This window comes from Brachyhypopomus gauderio, unplaced genomic scaffold, assembly GCF_052324685.1.
Source record: "Brachyhypopomus gauderio isolate BG-103 unplaced genomic scaffold, BGAUD_0.2 sc61, whole genome shotgun sequence".
Lineage (NCBI taxonomy): Eukaryota > Metazoa > Chordata > Actinopteri > Gymnotiformes > Hypopomidae > Brachyhypopomus > Brachyhypopomus gauderio.
This window is the reverse complement of record NW_027506882.1, coordinates 245,768-263,918: the sequence shown is the minus strand read 5'-3', so window position 1 is coordinate 263,918 and position 18,151 is coordinate 245,768. Positions and strand designations below refer to the sequence as shown.

At 39.0% G+C, this 18,151-nt stretch overlaps 1 protein-coding gene across 2 annotated transcripts in view; it reads left to right on the top strand.

Annotated features, from left to right (window-relative positions):
* The first annotated feature begins 1,865 nt into the window (after positions 1-1,865).
* fer (fer (fps/fes related) tyrosine kinase) overlaps positions 1,866-18,151 on the top strand; it is a 44,968-nt gene continuing 28,682 nt past the window's right edge. The window contains exons 1-12 of one of the 2 annotated variants that reach the window (XM_076988291.1): positions 1,866-2,003; positions 7,095-7,370; positions 7,679-7,852; positions 7,998-8,097; positions 8,369-8,552; positions 9,200-9,337; positions 9,421-9,540; positions 9,867-9,989; positions 10,454-10,643; positions 14,077-14,172; positions 14,318-14,521; positions 14,785-14,907. In XM_076988291.1, the coding sequence (XP_076844406.1) occupies positions 7,161-7,370; positions 7,679-7,852; positions 7,998-8,097; positions 8,369-8,552; positions 9,200-9,337; positions 9,421-9,540; positions 9,867-9,989; positions 10,454-10,643; positions 14,077-14,172; positions 14,318-14,521; positions 14,785-14,907 (1,662 nt within the window). In that variant the 5' untranslated portion in view covers positions 1,866-2,003; positions 7,095-7,160. The remainder of the gene's footprint in view (positions 2,004-7,094; positions 7,371-7,678; positions 7,853-7,997; positions 8,098-8,368; positions 8,553-9,199; positions 9,338-9,420; positions 9,541-9,866; positions 9,990-10,453; positions 10,644-14,076; positions 14,173-14,317; positions 14,522-14,784; positions 14,908-18,151) is intronic. The other variant, XM_076988292.1, reaches the window with a different exon arrangement.

The following is an 18,151-nucleotide window of genomic DNA, read 5'->3' as shown; positions in this document are numbered from 1 at the left end:
GGGCTGCATACCAGCGTGTTTAAGGACCGGTAAACTCTCGCGCTGACTTTTTTTTGCCAAATGCATTATGCAGGCAGCAGGAGCATCGCGAAAGGTGTGTTAATGTGATTCGCCAGACAAGTGTCAATCAGCCAGCCTCCATCTGAATCGGCCCACTGATCTACTTGTTTTATGGGCCGGTCAGACCAATATATAAATAGATTAAAAAAGTGTCAGGACTGTCGGCCCACCGGGAAAATGCCCGGTATGCCCGATGGCCAGTCCGTCCCTGGTTACAATTTCAAGCATTATAAAGTACTTTAACCTAAATTCCAGCACTTTTCAAACCTGAAACACATAGCAACATTAAAATTGGTCAGGTAAATGTCCATTCCACTGTTTTGAGGGGTGTTTCTACCACATATCGTTTCGGACAAAACACCACAACCCCCCCCCCCCCCCCCGGACCTCAGGTCAAAGGTATCTGCCAAAATTGGACCGCGGACAAATTTAGTTGAGTACGCCTGCACTACACAAACTGTGTTGACACTGTATTGACACTGTGTTGGTCACTCAATAGTGACCCCTGCAGTAGTTATAATATCATTGTAGGTAAACAAAATGAAAATATGTTGGAAAAGCATCCTGAAAACACATCAACTTGTGAAATATTTAATCGACTTTTGTTTACTTAAAATATAATCTCATCATTTTATAACTTCATTTGCTGAGTTCAGATGTTCTTTAGAATAGTCCAAAATTAGCTTAAAACCTTGTGTAAATGTTAAACTAACTGTAAAATATAGCAAATTTGTCCAATAAAATCCATCTAAAATGTGGAACGTATGTATAGTTTTTCATTAATGAAAGTGTTAAATAATATAAAGTAAAAGACAAACAATGACAAGAAAATGCATTCCAGACAGTGGAAAACTTCCTGGTTCGATCCATGATCCGTGAGGGCAAAAATACAAAATCCAAAAGCAACAGTAAAACTCCATCCAACAAACCCGCGATATGGCGATACAGTTCGCTTCCTTATAAACACAATTTGGCGCTGCACGTCCAAACGATACACTTCCTGTATCGGTCACGTGTGTTTAAAGCGATACACGCACTAATACGGGGATTCACTCCTGTGCGCTCGGACAGACGCACCAGTGTCGTTCGCCCCATCACTAAGTTACACAATAATCTATATTATGTAGATATATAGATATATAGATTATTGAAGTTACATATGTCTTAGTTGAATTAAAGACCATTGGGCGGCAGTAGATGTAGTCTTTCCCATTCATCGTTTTTGATTGTCATGCTTTCGTTGCTTTTCGATTTTTTTATTAGCAGTTTTTACATTTGCTTTTGATCAGAATAAAAATTAAATAAATAAAATAGGTTTTGAGGTAATTTATATGTTTTCGGGTCAGTGATATTATACATTTGATATGTTTGTAGGAAATTATGTATTTATTCTGGTTGGGGTGACATTTTTTATTATTTGTTAACTGGGCCTTTGTCATGACAAGCTCATGTGGTCACCCAGAGTTAGTCTACTCGAGTGACAAATATTGTTTTACATAAAATGTAATTAATCCGTTTAGAGTTGATATTGGCATCGGTCGTTCACCGAAAGAACTGCATCAGTAATAGTAAAAAAAAAATAATACTTTTCGTATTAAGACATCACTGAAAAAAATACGTAAGCCTCAGAGATGGGGTAAACTAGTTTTGACTTTTATAAATGAAAACTAAAGAGAAAATCTAAATATTCAACAAAATAGAGAAGAGAGCTTACGTCGTTTAGCTCATGAATTGTAATCAGAAACATTTTTATATCACGTTAGCTCTGGTGGTAATGTCATAAATATGGGTTGTGCAGAGGCAGCACCAGAGGCGTGGTGAGGCCGGGATGTGAGCGGAAACCCCTCCCGACTCCCAACTCCGGCAGCCGAGCTAAGAAAAAAGGAATACCAAGGAATCGGGAAACACGAAGAAACACCACAATATATACATTAGGTAGCTAAGTGAGTAAAGTGTTTATTGTATAACTGTTTCATTATGCAAAAGCGATGTTTAGCGAGTATAAATTTAGTTAAACCATACTTTTGTTTTTAGTTTAGCTGTTTTTCCAAAGGGAAAGGCCACACATTAGCAGGTCTGCTAGTTAGCTTGGCAAGTTAATGCTAGCGAATCTCAATAATAGACTCGGGTGTTAATGGTGTTAATGGTGTTAATGGTTTAGTAAAGCCAACTCATTGTGCTGCATTAATCTCCATGAACTATAAGGATCCTGGGGATATTATACGCACAATGACAATGATTATACACTGTTTCCCAATTTATAGTAAGATTCGCAGTTTATTCGAAATTCACATTGGTAAAGCGTCAGTCAATTTTCCAAGATAAACTTAACTTTACCGAGATAATGATTAAACGAGGTGTCAAGATAGTCAATTCGACGCGTTTAACTTGTAAATTGGAGAACGTTTGTGTGGCTGGCTAGCTACGTTTTATTGTTGTCGCAATTGGTAAATTAGTTAGCAATAGCGACTTGGTACACAGTGTTTTCCCTCAATGTGACTGTTTTCAGTTGTCTAGATATCTTGTGTGTGTGTGTGTGTATATGTGTGTGTGTGTGTATATATATATATATATATATATATATATATATATATATATATATATATATATATATATATATATATGCAGTATATTAATATATATATATGCAGTATATTAATATATATAAGTAGCTAGATATCGCTAACTTTAATAAATTCACATTTACATTGGTAAAATATTGGTCTGTGCTAGTAATTAGTCATCAATGCATAAAGACGTAAAAATGCAATTTGAATGAATAATTTTACATATTCGTCATAGTTGAGTAAGCAAGCTCATGTTTGTTTATTGTGCGGTATGAAGAAACGTGCTATGACGGCCTATGTAAGCATATTTTATTTAGCATTAGCAAAGGTATATGTATCCGACATTTACAGGTCGTAAATGCTAATTTCTCAAATACAAATATTTACTGTCAGTCAGTAGGACGTGAAAGTTAATTAGCCTAACAATGGTCGGTTAACTTTGGACAAAGTTATTTCATTTTTGATAGATACTACTGCTTTTCAAACCATAACTTGTCAGTTTACATTATACAGAAACGTATACAGTCGGACATCTATAGTGTCATTCAGGTCTCGGCTACCCCCTCAGACTCGATCTGTAGCACAGCAAGGTGAACTCGCCTCAACGCACGCATAACCAGAGAATTTTAAAACCATGAAATTATATACTTAATGCAATGGGAGCAGTAGGCCTAGACTATAGGTTGGGTGATTAAGGTGTTTGTGTTTAATGTAGGCCTACTTAAAAAATAAAATCCCAGAATATTTTTTCCACCTCACCACTCCTTTCTGAGGGACAACATATTTGACATTTTTAATGTTGTGTGTATTAATATTCATCATTGTGCTATTGTTTTAATTAAGAATTCCCAGTTTTTTGTTGCCATATCCCAAGACATATATCAAGTGAATATAGTACAGATGGGAGAAAACGTTTTGTTTTAGAGACTATATTTTCCATATGTCTGATTTTGCATGAGTTTTGAAGTTATGGCCGATATAGCATAAATTCATACAAGCAAAAGAGAAACAGGATGTTTTTTCAGTGTAGGTTTTGTTTGCTGTTTTGTAAAATGAAATTGGCTTATCATTTGTGATTCAAATAGCAACATTTGGTATCAGTGACTGAATGTTAGAGACGGAAAGGACATTTTTTTCAATTTTTTCAAAGGAAATATAGCCAATGATCCTTTGGTACTTTAAACCATATGTATTTATTTGTCTTTGCTTCATGAGGCAGAGTAGCAGAAATAGTTTGCTTTATTAGCAAATGTAACAGTGATATCTGACTGTCTGGATACACTGTAGTCTAGACATTTCTTGAGCATCTCTCAACACAGTTGTGCAGATCACATTTTCTTTATTCTAGAAGTCAGTTTGTTTGCAAAAGGTTTTGGCTGTATCCACTCACACCTGGTTTGCAGATAGGACTGTTGTGGATACAAACTATGGTAGAAGCTTTGTTCTGATGGTCACTCTTCAAATTGCACAAATCATGCCTGTACTTGTTTTATATCAGGCAATCAGGTTCCTCAAGATAGTCATTGGTAGTTCTATGGAAACGGAAATGACCTGTTTCTGATGTTCACTTTCTAATAAGTTTGTAAACTACTAAGTAGTACAACTTGTGCAGTCCCAGACCATGATGCTACCACCACCATGCTTGATTGTGGGCAAGACTAGGGCTGTCGCGGTGAAAGAATTTCCCCTGCGGTTATTTATAGTGGCTCAACACCGCGATATGCGGTATGACGCGATATGCATCATTTGTCGTCTAAAATCTTAAGTTTAGAGCTATATAATTGTTTTATTGTTTTTATTGTAAAGGGGTTCTTATTGTTTTTAAATTGCAAAGAAGACACAGTTTTAAGAGCAGTTAAATATGTGTTTATTGTCAAATAGAGAACACAGAAGTCAAATGAGATGCAGTAAGAACTAGGCCTGTGTTGAAAAAATCGATTTTCCGATTCAGAATCGATTCGCATTTGATGATCTGATTATCGATTCGTACGTCCAAAGATCGATTTTTTAGTAATCTTTTACCCCCGCCTCGTCACTGAATTCACGCAGGCGTGCTCGGTCTAACTAACTGTAAAACAACATGGCGACGGACAGTGACGGTAACGACGATAGTCAAATCGGCAATCTAAAAACAGAAGGACAGTTTATCCAGTGTCAGTGACTATTTACATTTAGTCCATGTCACTGACAGTTTACCCAGTGTTTTTACAGTTTAAAAAAGTTAAAATGCTCTTGTAACGTTGGGCGCAAGGCGATGGACGAGACAGAATCCTTTGCACTTTCCAAATCGTTACGTTTATTACATTTACCGAAGCGCAGACAGCGCACATAAAACACGTTTACATAGAACATGTGTGACTCAAACAACGACGAGCACAGGACGCTGCGCGAACACACATTAAATAGACAAACCACATAAACCCCACGTGATGACGAGACGAGTCACAGGTGAGGATTATCACAAGACGCACCCGCACCCGCGGAGATACGCAGACGAGTAGACGCAGACAACGTTAACACACGCCCAACAGGGAGGGGTCGGGGACCGTAACGTGACAGTTCTGTTATTATATTCTTACTTTAAAGAAAAATACACGTTTACATTTTATACTTTCAGTTTATTAAGTGTGAGCACTTTTAAAATAAAAATGCATTTGGTAGCAACAGCTTTTGGGTGACTTCTTAATTATTTCAATCATAATAATAATGCACTGGTTAGTGTCCCAGTAGGAGTCCACTGTTGCAGATATAGACACCTCAAAGATGTCCTCTGTTTATTGTCCTGGATTACCCTTCTTGAAGGTAGATTTATGATTACCCTTTTCACCAGTCTTCCAGCCATCAGTAACTACCAACTACCAGTAACTATTTGCTGATTAATATTGATATAATACTAGTTTTAACATGTTGCTTCTGTACATAGTCAGGAAACAGCTCAAATAAATACATTTTTAATAACACTAAACCCCGAATTGGATCGAATCGATTAAATCGGATTAAATCGAAATAAATCGATTCTTAATCTTCAGAATCGGAATCGGATCGATTCTTGGAATTTGAATCGATACCCAGCCCTAGTAAGAACCCATGCTCTTTCGCTTTCTTAAAAGTGTAGGGTAAATATTTTAAACGAGATTTTAAAGACAAAAAGAGAATTTAATAAATAAATCAATAAAACGAAATCTTTTCTTAACCAGAAGAATAACGTCTCAGCTTAAACCTGAGTTGTCACGTCCCTGTTGCGCGCTAAGAAAACCAACATATTCACCTTATGTGGTTTCAGTGAGGAGCGGAAAGGGCTAACAATATTCCCGGCAGTACTAAAAACTCGCTCTGATGGTGTGCTTGTTGCACAAATGCACATGTACTTGCGGGCGAGTTTGGAGAGCAGAGGAAATCTAGCCTCATTGACGCGCCACCAGGCGAGTGGATCTGCGTGGATTTGGCTTGAACCCGAAATGCTCCCAAACCGGCGAAGTCGCGTTTTGTTTTTTGACCAGAGCATCTGCCGTAGTTTCCATCTTTGAAAAAAGGAGACGGATTGTTGATCAGCTGCACCGGATGATAACAGGGGGTTGATGGGAAAATGACTTTATCTCTTGCACAGGCACTTTCCCCTCGCATGGGAAAAAACACCAATATTGCGGTTGTTGCGGTTAATTCCCGTACGTTGCGATTTTCTCGCCAATAGCGCGGTATTGCTATACTGCGGTTATCGCGACAGCCCTAGGCAAGACATCGTAATCTTTTGGTATTCCTCACCAGGGTGTTGCCACACATATTGGACACCATCTGAGCCAAACAAGTATATATTGTCTTTACAAGTTTAAGGTAAACATATGGTTCTAGTAGCCTAATCCATGCTCATGGACTTCTTGTCTTCATCAGACTGCTTGCATGGCATCAAGTTTAGAAGAGGGTGTTGGCAGTTGTTTTTGCCATGAGGTGCCATGTTGAATATGGTGGCATGTATGAGGGAATTGTACTATAAACACCACATTTAATAGCCCTGCTCTCTATTCTCACCTAGAACCTTTTAAGTCTAGTGACATGACACTATGGAGGAACAATGACACAATTGGGCACTATTTGGACATGTTCACTAAGCTACATTCACATTTGTTGCCAGATATTTGAATATTACTGGCTGTCTTGAGTTATTTTTAGAAGACAGAAAATCTACACTGCTATTTAAAAGCTGTGTACTCAATACTATAAGTTATATCCAAGTTTCATTTCTATAGTGTTATTCCATGAAAAAGATAAATAATAAAATATTATATATGAACAAAGATCCCGCAGGACTTGATGGCCAGCTGTGCATGATTTATTTTACATCTTCTAATTTTACAACTTCTTATTATAGCCACAATATTAGACATTATATTTGACATTATGCAATGAGACCATGTTAGCTTAAAATTTTTTTTTTATTGAATTAACTGTATGACTTCACCACTCCTGCAGAACAAGAAATGCAGACCTGAAACTTTCCCCCAGTGAACAAGAGAGAGAAACTTCTTTGTGAGCAAGATGGGGTTTGGTCGGGACCTACGTAGCGCCCACGATGGCCTAATTAAACTGCAGGACTGGGAACTGAAGCTGCTAGAGATGGTGAAGCGCTTTATGACACTTCGCGTAAAGAGTGATAAGGAGTATGCCTCACTCCTGCTCAACATTAGCCAGCAGGTGGACAAGTATGATAACTCCTCCCAGATTCACTATATCAGCAATGTCTCAAAGGTAAGTAGCTTTCCTCTGTTAGTATAGGGCTTTGGCAACAAAAAACTGTTCAAATGAATTGCGGTATCATGATAGGGGTGATCACAGCAGTATGTATCATGATGGGGGTGATCACAGCAGTATGTATCATGATAGGGGTGATCACAGCAGTATGTATCATGATAGGGGTGATCACAGCAGTATGTGTCATGATAGGGGTGATCACAGCAGTATGTGTCATGATGGGGGTGATCACAGCAGTATGTGTCATGATGGGGGTGATCACAGCAGTATGTGTCAGACGTAATGCTCTTCTGTTTTGCTCTCAGTCATGGGCTCACATGGTACAGCAGACGGAGCAGCTAAGCAAAATAATGAAGTGTCATGCAGAAGAGCTCAACTCTGGTCCACTGCACCGGCTTACCATGATGATCAAAGACAAGCAGCAAGTGAAGAGAAGTTACCAGAGCATCCACCAGCAGATCGAGTTTGAACTGAACAAGGCAAGTCCAGGGGTTAGGGGTGCAAGTCCAGGGGTTAGGGGTGCAAGTCCAGGGGTTAGGGGTGCAAGTCCAGCACCATCAGTCAGTGTCTTTTTCAAGCACTTCATCAGGTGTTAGTTCAGTTATTTATTTTTATTCATTTCAGGTTACTAAAACCGACCTTGAAAAGCTAAAGGGTACCTACAGACAATTAAGTAAGGATGCACATACTGCTAAAGAGAAATATAAGGACGCAGTTGTTAAAGGTAAGGTCTCCTTATTCACCATTGGAAACGTTTGGCTCAGTCCAATGCTTTACTGTGTTTCTCTTATCCAGTTATTGGCCAAGCAAAGCATTGGTGTTGCACATTTACCATAAGGAAATATAGTTACAATTAATATTAGACTCTCTATAGTAGGTGATAAATGGAGTAGTAGCCAAAGGAGTGGTGCTTTTTTCAACATGTGGGGATTAATCTAGCTGGGTATAGGTTGAGGAGCTAGCCAGAGTGTCATTAACACACCTGGTCTCTTAAGGCAAGGAGCCAGAGAAGGCACGAGAGCGCTATGACAAAGCCACCATGAAGCTTCATAACCTGCACAACCAGTATGTGCTAGCAGTTCGAGGTGCACAGCTGCACCAGGAGCACTACCACGAGAGTGCACTGCCAGTGCTGCTGGATTCACTGCAGAAAATGCAAGAGGAGATGGTCAGCACCCTGTGAGTCCCACTCTAATGCTAATTAACATTGACGTGCATGCATCATTTTATGTGGTTGTGTCCAGTGGCACTTAATTGCCTTCACCTTTCACATGTTACTCAGACCAACATGTAGAAGTAAAATGGAATTTTGTCCATGATATTATCTGGCTTTTATACATAACCAAGTGCACTGTTTAAACAGCAAGTTAGTAAAAAAATATATATTTTGTAAGAACTTTTACTTAAATGCTAACTGATATGTTAATAAAAAGTGACTCTTCAGGGGTATTACACAAAAAAGACTTTCTTGCTGTGTGAAAACTTGATTAGATGGTCTTGACTGACATGATTGAAATGTTCTTGTTGTTCTTGTGATGTTTGTTAATCACAGACTATCTAGTTCATCTCAAGTTAAGTCGTGAGAAGAAAACAACTAAAATGGCTTCTCTGACTCTGACTAAGCCAAGTTGGAAATTGTGGCTATAGAAAAGTATACAAAACTTTGGGTTTTTTCTTTTTTGGTTTATCTTATTTACTGTAATAAAACAAAATATTCAAAACCTTTTTTCCATTGCATTGTAAATAGGAGCACAGTCACTTTATTTTTTAACTTAATATTAAGGGCCCTGCAGCCCCGTTGATATTCATCTTGTTATTTATTCTAGGAAGGGGATTCTGGAGGAGTACAGTGAAATCACCAGCCTATTAACTGATGAAATAGTGAAGGTCCACAAAGAAATACACACCTCCATAGACCAAATTGATCCTGCATCAGAGTATGATAACTTCATTGAAGTATATAGGTATGTGAAAGGAATCTGAAACACTCCTATCAACTGCTCATGAGATTTGTTTTCTTCTAAATTACTTTCCTTTGTTTACTTAGGTCCCCAGAAACCAAAGAACCAAATGTAGAATTTGATATTTCACTATTAGAGGAAACTGAGAATCTACAAGCCAATGAGATTCTATGGAATAATTTAACTGCAGACAGTTTACAAGCCGTGTAAGTTCAATTTATCTACTCCATTTATCCTCAGAACCAAAAGGAAACACAATATGTATTTTAGCAGAGCTATTTTTTTGAGACTTTAGTTTGTAGAATCAAAATTCCTTTTCAACAACAACAAAAAAAAAACGACATCTTTAAGCTCAGTGTATAAAAGGCATTTGCAGTTCTCCAAATGTGGAGTATTGGATATCTGTGCTATTAATAGAAATTTATTAATAGAGATGTTTGTTTATATCTAACCTCTGGGTATGTTAATGTTAATAGTTAAGCCTTTATATGGAGTTGAATGTTCATACAGACGTGCACTGATGTGTTCTTAGGCTGAAGTCTACAGGCGAGGAGCTGCTGCTCACCCAGCAGAGTCTGCACAGTAAAGAAGACCTTATGATGGATCTGCAAAGCAAAATTGAGGAGTCTGCCAAAACCTGTGAGAAGAAGTCTGAGTATGTAGAGCTCATGTTTGTGGTTTTCACAAGCACTTTTTATTTTACTATGATTTGTGATGCAATGCCTTTCATATTATCAAATAAAGGAGAGACATACATTCCCTCGTATGAGTTATTCAGGAAAGTCACATCCTATTTTACCATATTTGCAAAACAAAGTGCAACAGAATGCTGTAAATGCTATAAAAATTAGTTCATATCAGATACACAACTGAAGAGTTTATGGTGAAACCACCCACTTGGAGCTGTTGTGAAGGAGGCCATGCATTCTATTCTCACTCCCTCCCTCCCTCCCTCATTCATGCCTGTCTGTCTCTTACTCTAGTTCATCCTGTCTTTGGGAAAAGTCAGTTTTTAAACCATTGATGATTCATGCTAGTCCTCTGAAACCCATTAGACACAAATCGACAGTAGTCCTTGTCCACCAAGGTGTGAATGCTGCTGTGTTCTCTGTCTGTCAGCATGGTGCTGCTGCTGAGTCAGAGGCAGTCACTAGAGGAGCTGAAGCAGACTGTCCAACTGCTGCACTGCTCTGAAGCCAAACTGAGCTCCCAAAAGCAACTGCTTGAGCACAAGATGCAGGAGAATGAGGGCAGGGAGCCTCCACCTGTAGTCAACTATGAGGAGGATGCACGGTCCGTTAACTCCGTGGTAAGGTTTTTGCTTGCACTTTTTTCCAAATGTCTGAGCATCAACTTTCTTTTGCTTAGACTAAAGGATTTCTTCTTAGACAAAAATAGCTCACTTTGTTGTTTTTTCATTTGTTTTTTTTTTCCTCTGTTATTTACTTCTAGGTTGAGAAGTACTAATAAAAAGAATAAGATAATAGATGTTGCGCTAATTCTAGCACTGTGCAGAGAAATATTTGTGTGTGTGCAGGAAGAAACCAGCTGCAATAGGACTGGAATATTGTCATTCTGGTTCTGATTCTGAATACCCTTTTTGAATTGTTATGCTCAGCATGCTCCACATTTTATTGCCCTTGTTACAGTTTCAGTGATTTCAGTTGATTGTCAGGTAGGTGTGGGGAAAATAGCAGTTTAAATAGTAGTTTACCCGGGTTGATGAGGGCATTGGGCAGAGTTGTATAGTAACTGTACTTAAGTACTAAAATGCTGTATCTGTACTTTACTGGAGTACTTCCACTTTTACTTCACTACATATTTTCCATAAGTTTAATACTTTTACTCTGATACATTTTTTACGTGCTGTATAGTTACTCGTTACAATTATAAACACGTTAGCTGGCGCTGTCACCGGGTCAAGCGATCAGGCTGCGCATGCTCCGGTCGCGTCTTGTTTACTCTGCTGCTGCCTTCACTTCACGTTGGCCACGAGCGTGGTCGCGTCGCGAGGTCGTGCACCTCTCGATTTTTGTGCGTGTGAAGATACAAGGTGGAATTCATGCACTTGAACTGCACTTTGAAGGTCCATTTTCAGTATTTTCCAGCACCTTCAGCTTAATTTACATATTTATACAAATACACATATACTCAAAATTATTCCAAATAATTCTTTTTATCTCATTAAAAGAGATGGTACCGTGTTTGGTAACAGCAGAAGCATAAGTGCTACATAATAAGTAGTGGTGGGCCGTTAACGGCGTTAACGGCGGTCGTTAATTTGATACTCTTATCGGCCGATATAAAAATTATCGCAGTTAATCTATTCTTAAAGTTGGGTTGGGAACTGGGTCAAAATGGGTAAACAAACTAGGATTACTTTCAACTTGATAGTTTAGCTCTGCTGTATTCCTAACCAAATTGCACAGTAGGGGCGAGAACGAGTTTTCAAACATGTGAATTACAAATCGTTTGTGTGCTTACATGGATGCAGCCACGAAGTCGCCAGGTTTGCTTCATGGAAAATTCATTTTTAGGAACGTAAAGTGTTATCGGAGCGGAGCTCGGAGCGGTCGTTTTCTGCATGGTCCTAGCGCTAGATTCGTCGCTATTTAAATATTTCTTTTTAACCGTTAAAACTGCAGAGGACCAAAACCGGCTTTTGAAAAAGTCCCCCCCGTCCGTGAGGTTAAATGTACTAAATGTTGGCTTACATTTCAAATATCATGTTTAGCTGAATAAACATGTTATCAATCCCTTTTAATGTACAGTATGTAGGCTTACAAATTCATGTTTAACTGAATAAACCGTTGAACACGAGTAGCCTACATTTTTTGAGTATGTTTTTTTTCTTCAAGTATCAAAGTAGAACAGCTTCCTCAAGCAGTCATTAATGCATTTTGGAAACAGGAGATGAGCCCCTGGTCTAATGCACCCTCTGTATTAAGAAACCCTATCTCAATTACTGACTTTTAGTCATTACTTGGGTAGCACGCATATAAGCCATTTTAATATAGATTAATTTCAAGATTTCAGTGAGATTAATCTAGATAAAAAAAATTAATCTATGCCCACCACTAATAATAAGCTTATTGGCGTTTTATTGTACATATATTGGCACCTTCCACACCTTCAACATCGAGTGATCGTGGCGGTGAGGGTGAGGAAGGAGACCACCCTGGCCCTACCTAGAGACAGTGTTTGTGTTTGTTGGAGTGACAGTAAATTCCTATAGGATGAAGTGCCATCTCTGCCTCCCTAAAGAGGATGAAATATTGGTCTTAAAATTCACCTTCGAACTTGAAGAAACACATCAATGTAAGTTATAAATATAACACACAGAAGACACCCCAGCTTTAGCTGTCAGTAAGCACTAGTTAGGTTAGATATCTTAGCTAACTAACAATTATGTTCATGATGTGCTGCAGTATTCACTTAACTTTAGCTGGCGATGTCACGCTGAGTTGTGTTTTTAGCAACAGTAAGCCGTGTCTCTTTCATGTGCCCATTTTTATAGTGTAGTGTTTTTATAGGGTAAGGGCATTTATTGAGGGTAAACGCAGATAAGCTCACCCTTAGAATCCGACGGACCGATTTTACGTCCAAAATATACCTCGTTTTCTCAGCTAAATTAAGGCGAACTTATACTTCTGCGTCAAACCTACGACGTAGCGGGACATAGGTTATCCAGGGTACCCGCGGGTCCTTAAAAAGTCTTAAAATGTCTTAAATTTAGTTTTCCATATTCAAGGCCTAAAAATGTCTTAAAATGTCTGGAATTTTATGAGGGGAGGCATTAAATTATTATAAGTGTGTGTTGTTCAGTTGTTCTGGCGCGATGTGAACTTTGCTGTATCTAGCGCTAATGCAGAAAATAACCGCTCCAGGGTCCTAGTGCTAGATTCCTAGCGTTGGAGTATACGGCCTCAACAACGTCAACAATTTTCGTTCGCCAACCCCCCCCCCCCCCCCCCCCCCCCCCCCCCCCCCCCCGTCAACGATGTGGAACACACCTGCATCCCCAGTAATAGTATTATTTTTTCTTGTGAGAGGTATTAAAAAGGTCTTAAAAGTCATTGAATTTGAGATTTAAAAATGTGCAGATACCCTGGTTATCTGTTTTTTGTGTAAGAAGTGTTAAGCCCAGTTTTTTAAGTTGCTACTTTGTATTTGTGGTCTTTGACATCTTTGATTTGTAAGTGATATATAAAAACAATTGATAATCAAACTTTGACGGCGTTCTTTTATTAATTGAAAACATAATAGGCTACTGGTACTTTTTACTTTCAGTACTTGAGTAATAAATTGAGTAATAAATACTTAATGCTGAATACTTCTGTACTTTTACTTAAGTAAATTTTTAAAGAACACTTCAACTTCTACTCAAGTCAATTTTTTGATAGAGTACTTATACTTTTACTCAAGTATGGGTCTCTAATACTTTATACAACACTGGCATTGGGACACACTCACCTCACTACCATCCTCCTGCTTTTTGAGTATGAGTTAGGAAAACTAGATGCCATTTTTCATGACAATTTAAACTTTTCCACCCCTTAAATCTCTCTCCATAGTGAACATAAGCTATATGGTTTTAGATATAAAAACCTTGTGAATCTGGCTTGTTGCTATATGTAGGTTGAAATGTTCACCGCAAACAGTGAAATTGACTACAGGTTTAAAAAAAACAGTAGTGTGCTGTAATCGAAGTGCGCTTGCTCAATTTACACTTTCTATTTTAGGATAAAAGCAAAGACCGGATATCAAAGTTTGACACCCTGCGCCACTCCATTGCAGGCATTATCCGCTCACCCAAGTCTGTGTTAAGCTCATCCTCTGTAAGTGCTATCATTGACTCTGTGGTAGTTTTTTTCTACTGGATTACAGTAAAGGGAGTGACTCCACACAGGTGTATCACTGATCTAATCTATTCTTTTTTCTCACACACCTTTTTTTCTTTCTCTCTCTTCTCTTCCACTCTAGTTCTTTGATGTTATTCCTACCAGTGAGAAGCCTCTGGGGGAGCAGGAGTGGTACCATGGGGCAATCCCTCGCACTGAAGCCCAGGAGCTGCTCAAGCAGCAGGGAGACTTCCTGGTACGTGAGAGCCATGGCAAGCCGGGTGAATATGTGCTCTCTGTGTTCTCAGATGCCCAGCGTAGACACTTCATCATCCAGTTTGCTGATGTGAGTATTGTCTCATAATTGGTGTGCAGTTAATAATTAATGTATCATGATGTTATGAATGATCATTGCATTTTAGTATACAAAAGCAGCCCATTACTAAGAACCATTAACTGCTTCAGATATAAAATCTGATTTTCTTCAGCAAGGTAGCGTATCTTGCTTTTTCTCATAATGGAATCCTTATAGCAGTGTTTTGTAGATTGGATCTTCTTGTTTGTTATACAGTATTTGTTGCAGTCTTTGTTTGGCCTCCTGTTTCACAGAATCAGTACAGATTTGAAGGTACTGGATTCCCAACCATTCCTCAGTTAATTGAGCACCATTACACTACAAAACACGTCATTACCAAGAAGTCTGGGGTTGTACTCTTAAATCCTGTCATAAAGGTAAATACACTCTAATATTTGAAGATCATGTCTAGGCACTGTGTCCAGTAAGTTGTCAAATCCACTGGAAAGCCAGACCGTCTCCTAGGTGCTTGTATGGAATTGTCTTTGGTAGAAGCATGCAAGATATAAAATACAGGCTGAGTATGTGAACATCAATTTAAACAACCATCGATTTAAACTGACATACACAGCCCACGTGCCAGTGATTAGCATGTGGCTCTGGCAGGATTATCTATAGCAGCATAACTAAAGGGAGGGGCCTGGAGGTGACGACAGTCATGAGGGCTCACTTTCCACCCAAGTCATTGTAAAGTGATCACATGACATGGCTGGATGACAGCATCAACATCTCTGATCTCTGGAAGGCTATTCCATAACTGAGGGGCTTTAAATGAGAAAGCTCTGCCTCCTATATATATACACACACACACACACTACCGTTCAAAAGTTTGGGGTCACCTAGACAATTTTGTGTTTTGCCTGTAATCTCATACTTTTATTTATCAAATGAGTTGCAAAATGAATAGAAATATAGTCCAGACATTGACAAGGTAGAAATAATGTTTTTTTTTTTTTTTTTTTTTTAATAATTTTCTACTTTAAACGTTGCTTTCGTTAAAGAATGCTCCCTTAGCAGCAATTAGCAGACCTTTGGCATTCTACCTGTTAATTTGCTGAGGTAATCTGGAGAAATTTCACCCCATGCTTCCAGAAGCCGCTCCCACAAGTTTGATTGGGTTAATGGGCACTTTTTTCGTACCATACGGTCAAGCTGCTCAATGGGGTTGAGATCTGGTGACTGCGCTGGCCACTCTATTACCGATAAAACACCAGCTGCCTGCTTCTTCTCTAAATAGTTTGTGCATAATTTGGAGGTGTGCTTTGGGTCATTGTCCTGTTGCAGGATGAAATTGGCTCCAATCAAGCGCTGTCCACAGGGTATGGCATGGTGTTGCAAAATGGAGTGATAGCCTTCCTTATTCAAAATCCCCTTTACCTTGTTCAAATCTCCCACTTTACCAGCACCAAAGCAACCCCAGACCATCACATTACGTCCACCATGTTTGACAGATGGTGTCAGGCACTCTTCCAGCATTTTTTCAGTTGTTGTGCGTCTCACAAATGTTTGTCTGTGTGATCCAAACACCTCAAACTTTGATTCATCTGTCCATAACACTTTTTTCTAATCTTCCTCTGTCCAATGTCTGTGTTCTTTTGCCCATATTAATCTTTTTCTTTTATTAGCCAGTCTCAGATATGGCTTTTTCTTTGCCACTGTGCCCTGAAGGCCAGCATCCCGGAGTCGCCTCTTCACTGTAGATGTTGACACTGGCGTTTTGCGGGTACTATTTAATGAAGCTGCCAGTTGAGGACCTGTGAGGCGTCAATTTCTCAAACTGGAGACTCTAATGTACTTGTCTTCTTGCTCAGTTGTGCAGCGGGGCCTTCCACTTCTCCTTCTACTCTGGTTAGAGCCTGTCTGTGCTCTCCTCTGAAGGGAGTAGTACACACCATTGTAGGAAATCTTCAGTTTCTTGGCAATGTCTCGCATGGAATAGACTTCATTTCTCAGAACAAGAATAGACTGCAGAGTTTCAATTGAAAGTTGTTTTTTTCTGGCCATTTTGTGAGTTTAATCGAACCAACAATTGTAATGCTCCAGATTCTCAACTAGCTCAAAGGAAGGTCAGTTTTATAGCTTCTCTAATCAGCAAAACTGTTTTCAGCTGTGCTAACCTACTTACACAAGGGTTTTCAAGGGTTTTCTAAATATCCAATAGCCTCCTTACAGAGTTAGCAAACACAATGTACCATTAGAACACTGGAGTGATGGTTGTTGGAAATGGGTCTCCATACATCTATGTAGATATTGCATTAAAAACCAGACGTTTACAGCTAGAATAGTCATTTACCACATTAATAATGTATAGAGTGTATTTTTGATGCATTTAATGTTAGCTAAATTGAAAAAAAAAACTACTTTTCTTTCAAAAATAAGAACATTTCTAAGTGACCTCAAACTTTTGAACGGTAGTTGAGACTTGAGACTGGCTAATAAAAGAAAAAGATTAATATGGGCAAAAGAACACAGACATTGGACAGAGGAAGATTGGAAATAAGTGTTATGGACAGACGAATCAAAGTTTGAGGTGTTTTGGTGACCCCAAACTTTTGAACGGTAGTGTATATATTAGTGGTGGGACTTTAGCGCGTTAATTTCGATTAATTAATTACAGGAAAATTAATGCACTAAAAAAATAAACGCATTTTAACACATGAGACTCTTTTGCACCGTGGAATGATTCTCAGTGCACGAGTTCCAGACATACAGATTATATGGAAGCACAATAAGATGAGCATGATGGAGATAACTGAAGAGACTACGCTGGTGGATGGGAAATTTAAATATAAGAAACCAGATGGAAGTACAAACACAAATGGTGTTATTTGCACTTTATGTAGGAAGGAGTTCACTTATCACAGGAGCATTTCCACCCTTCGTTACCACCTCAACGCAAAACATGTTGGGGCTAACGCGCAGGTCAGTAATGATAACTTGGCTGCTAAATGTATTCCTAGTACGATAGGGTGACCAAACGTTTGTGTTTGCCGGGACATGTCCGTATTTCACATCCTGTCCCTGGCGTCCCGGGGTTTTTTTTAAGTGAGGAAATGTCCTGGTTTTCAAATGACCTTCATTGGACCATTAAGACTGGATTAAACTTTCTCGAGTGGCCGTAGCGCGTGACTCCGCACGCGTTTACACATGACGCGTCACATTATTTACAGTGTTGTTCGCTCTCTGTGGTCGAAGATAAAGGCTTACAAGAAGCACTGCACATTGCGTCAACTGATGCAAGTAATGAACTACCGTCCAGGGGTGAGTTTCCCAAAACGTTCTTAGCACTAAGTACTTCTTAACTTCGTATGTAAGAACGGGAAATTTGGGAAATTCACCCCAGAAAGACAATGTCGAAGAAAATCCAGCAGCTGTATGATGAGGAAAGGGAAGTAAAACAGGTTATTGTGAAGAGCGCCACAAATGTGGCTCTGACTGAGGATCACTGGACCTCTGTTAGCAACAAGAATTATCTTGGTGTGACAGCTCATATTATAGATGATGAATCTATAGATGATGAAGATCCAGTCATTTTGTAACAACTGGGAGAGAGGGCTGAACGCAAGTGCGGACTGAACAATGATTTAATACCAAAAAACACATACACAGCACACAGAACAT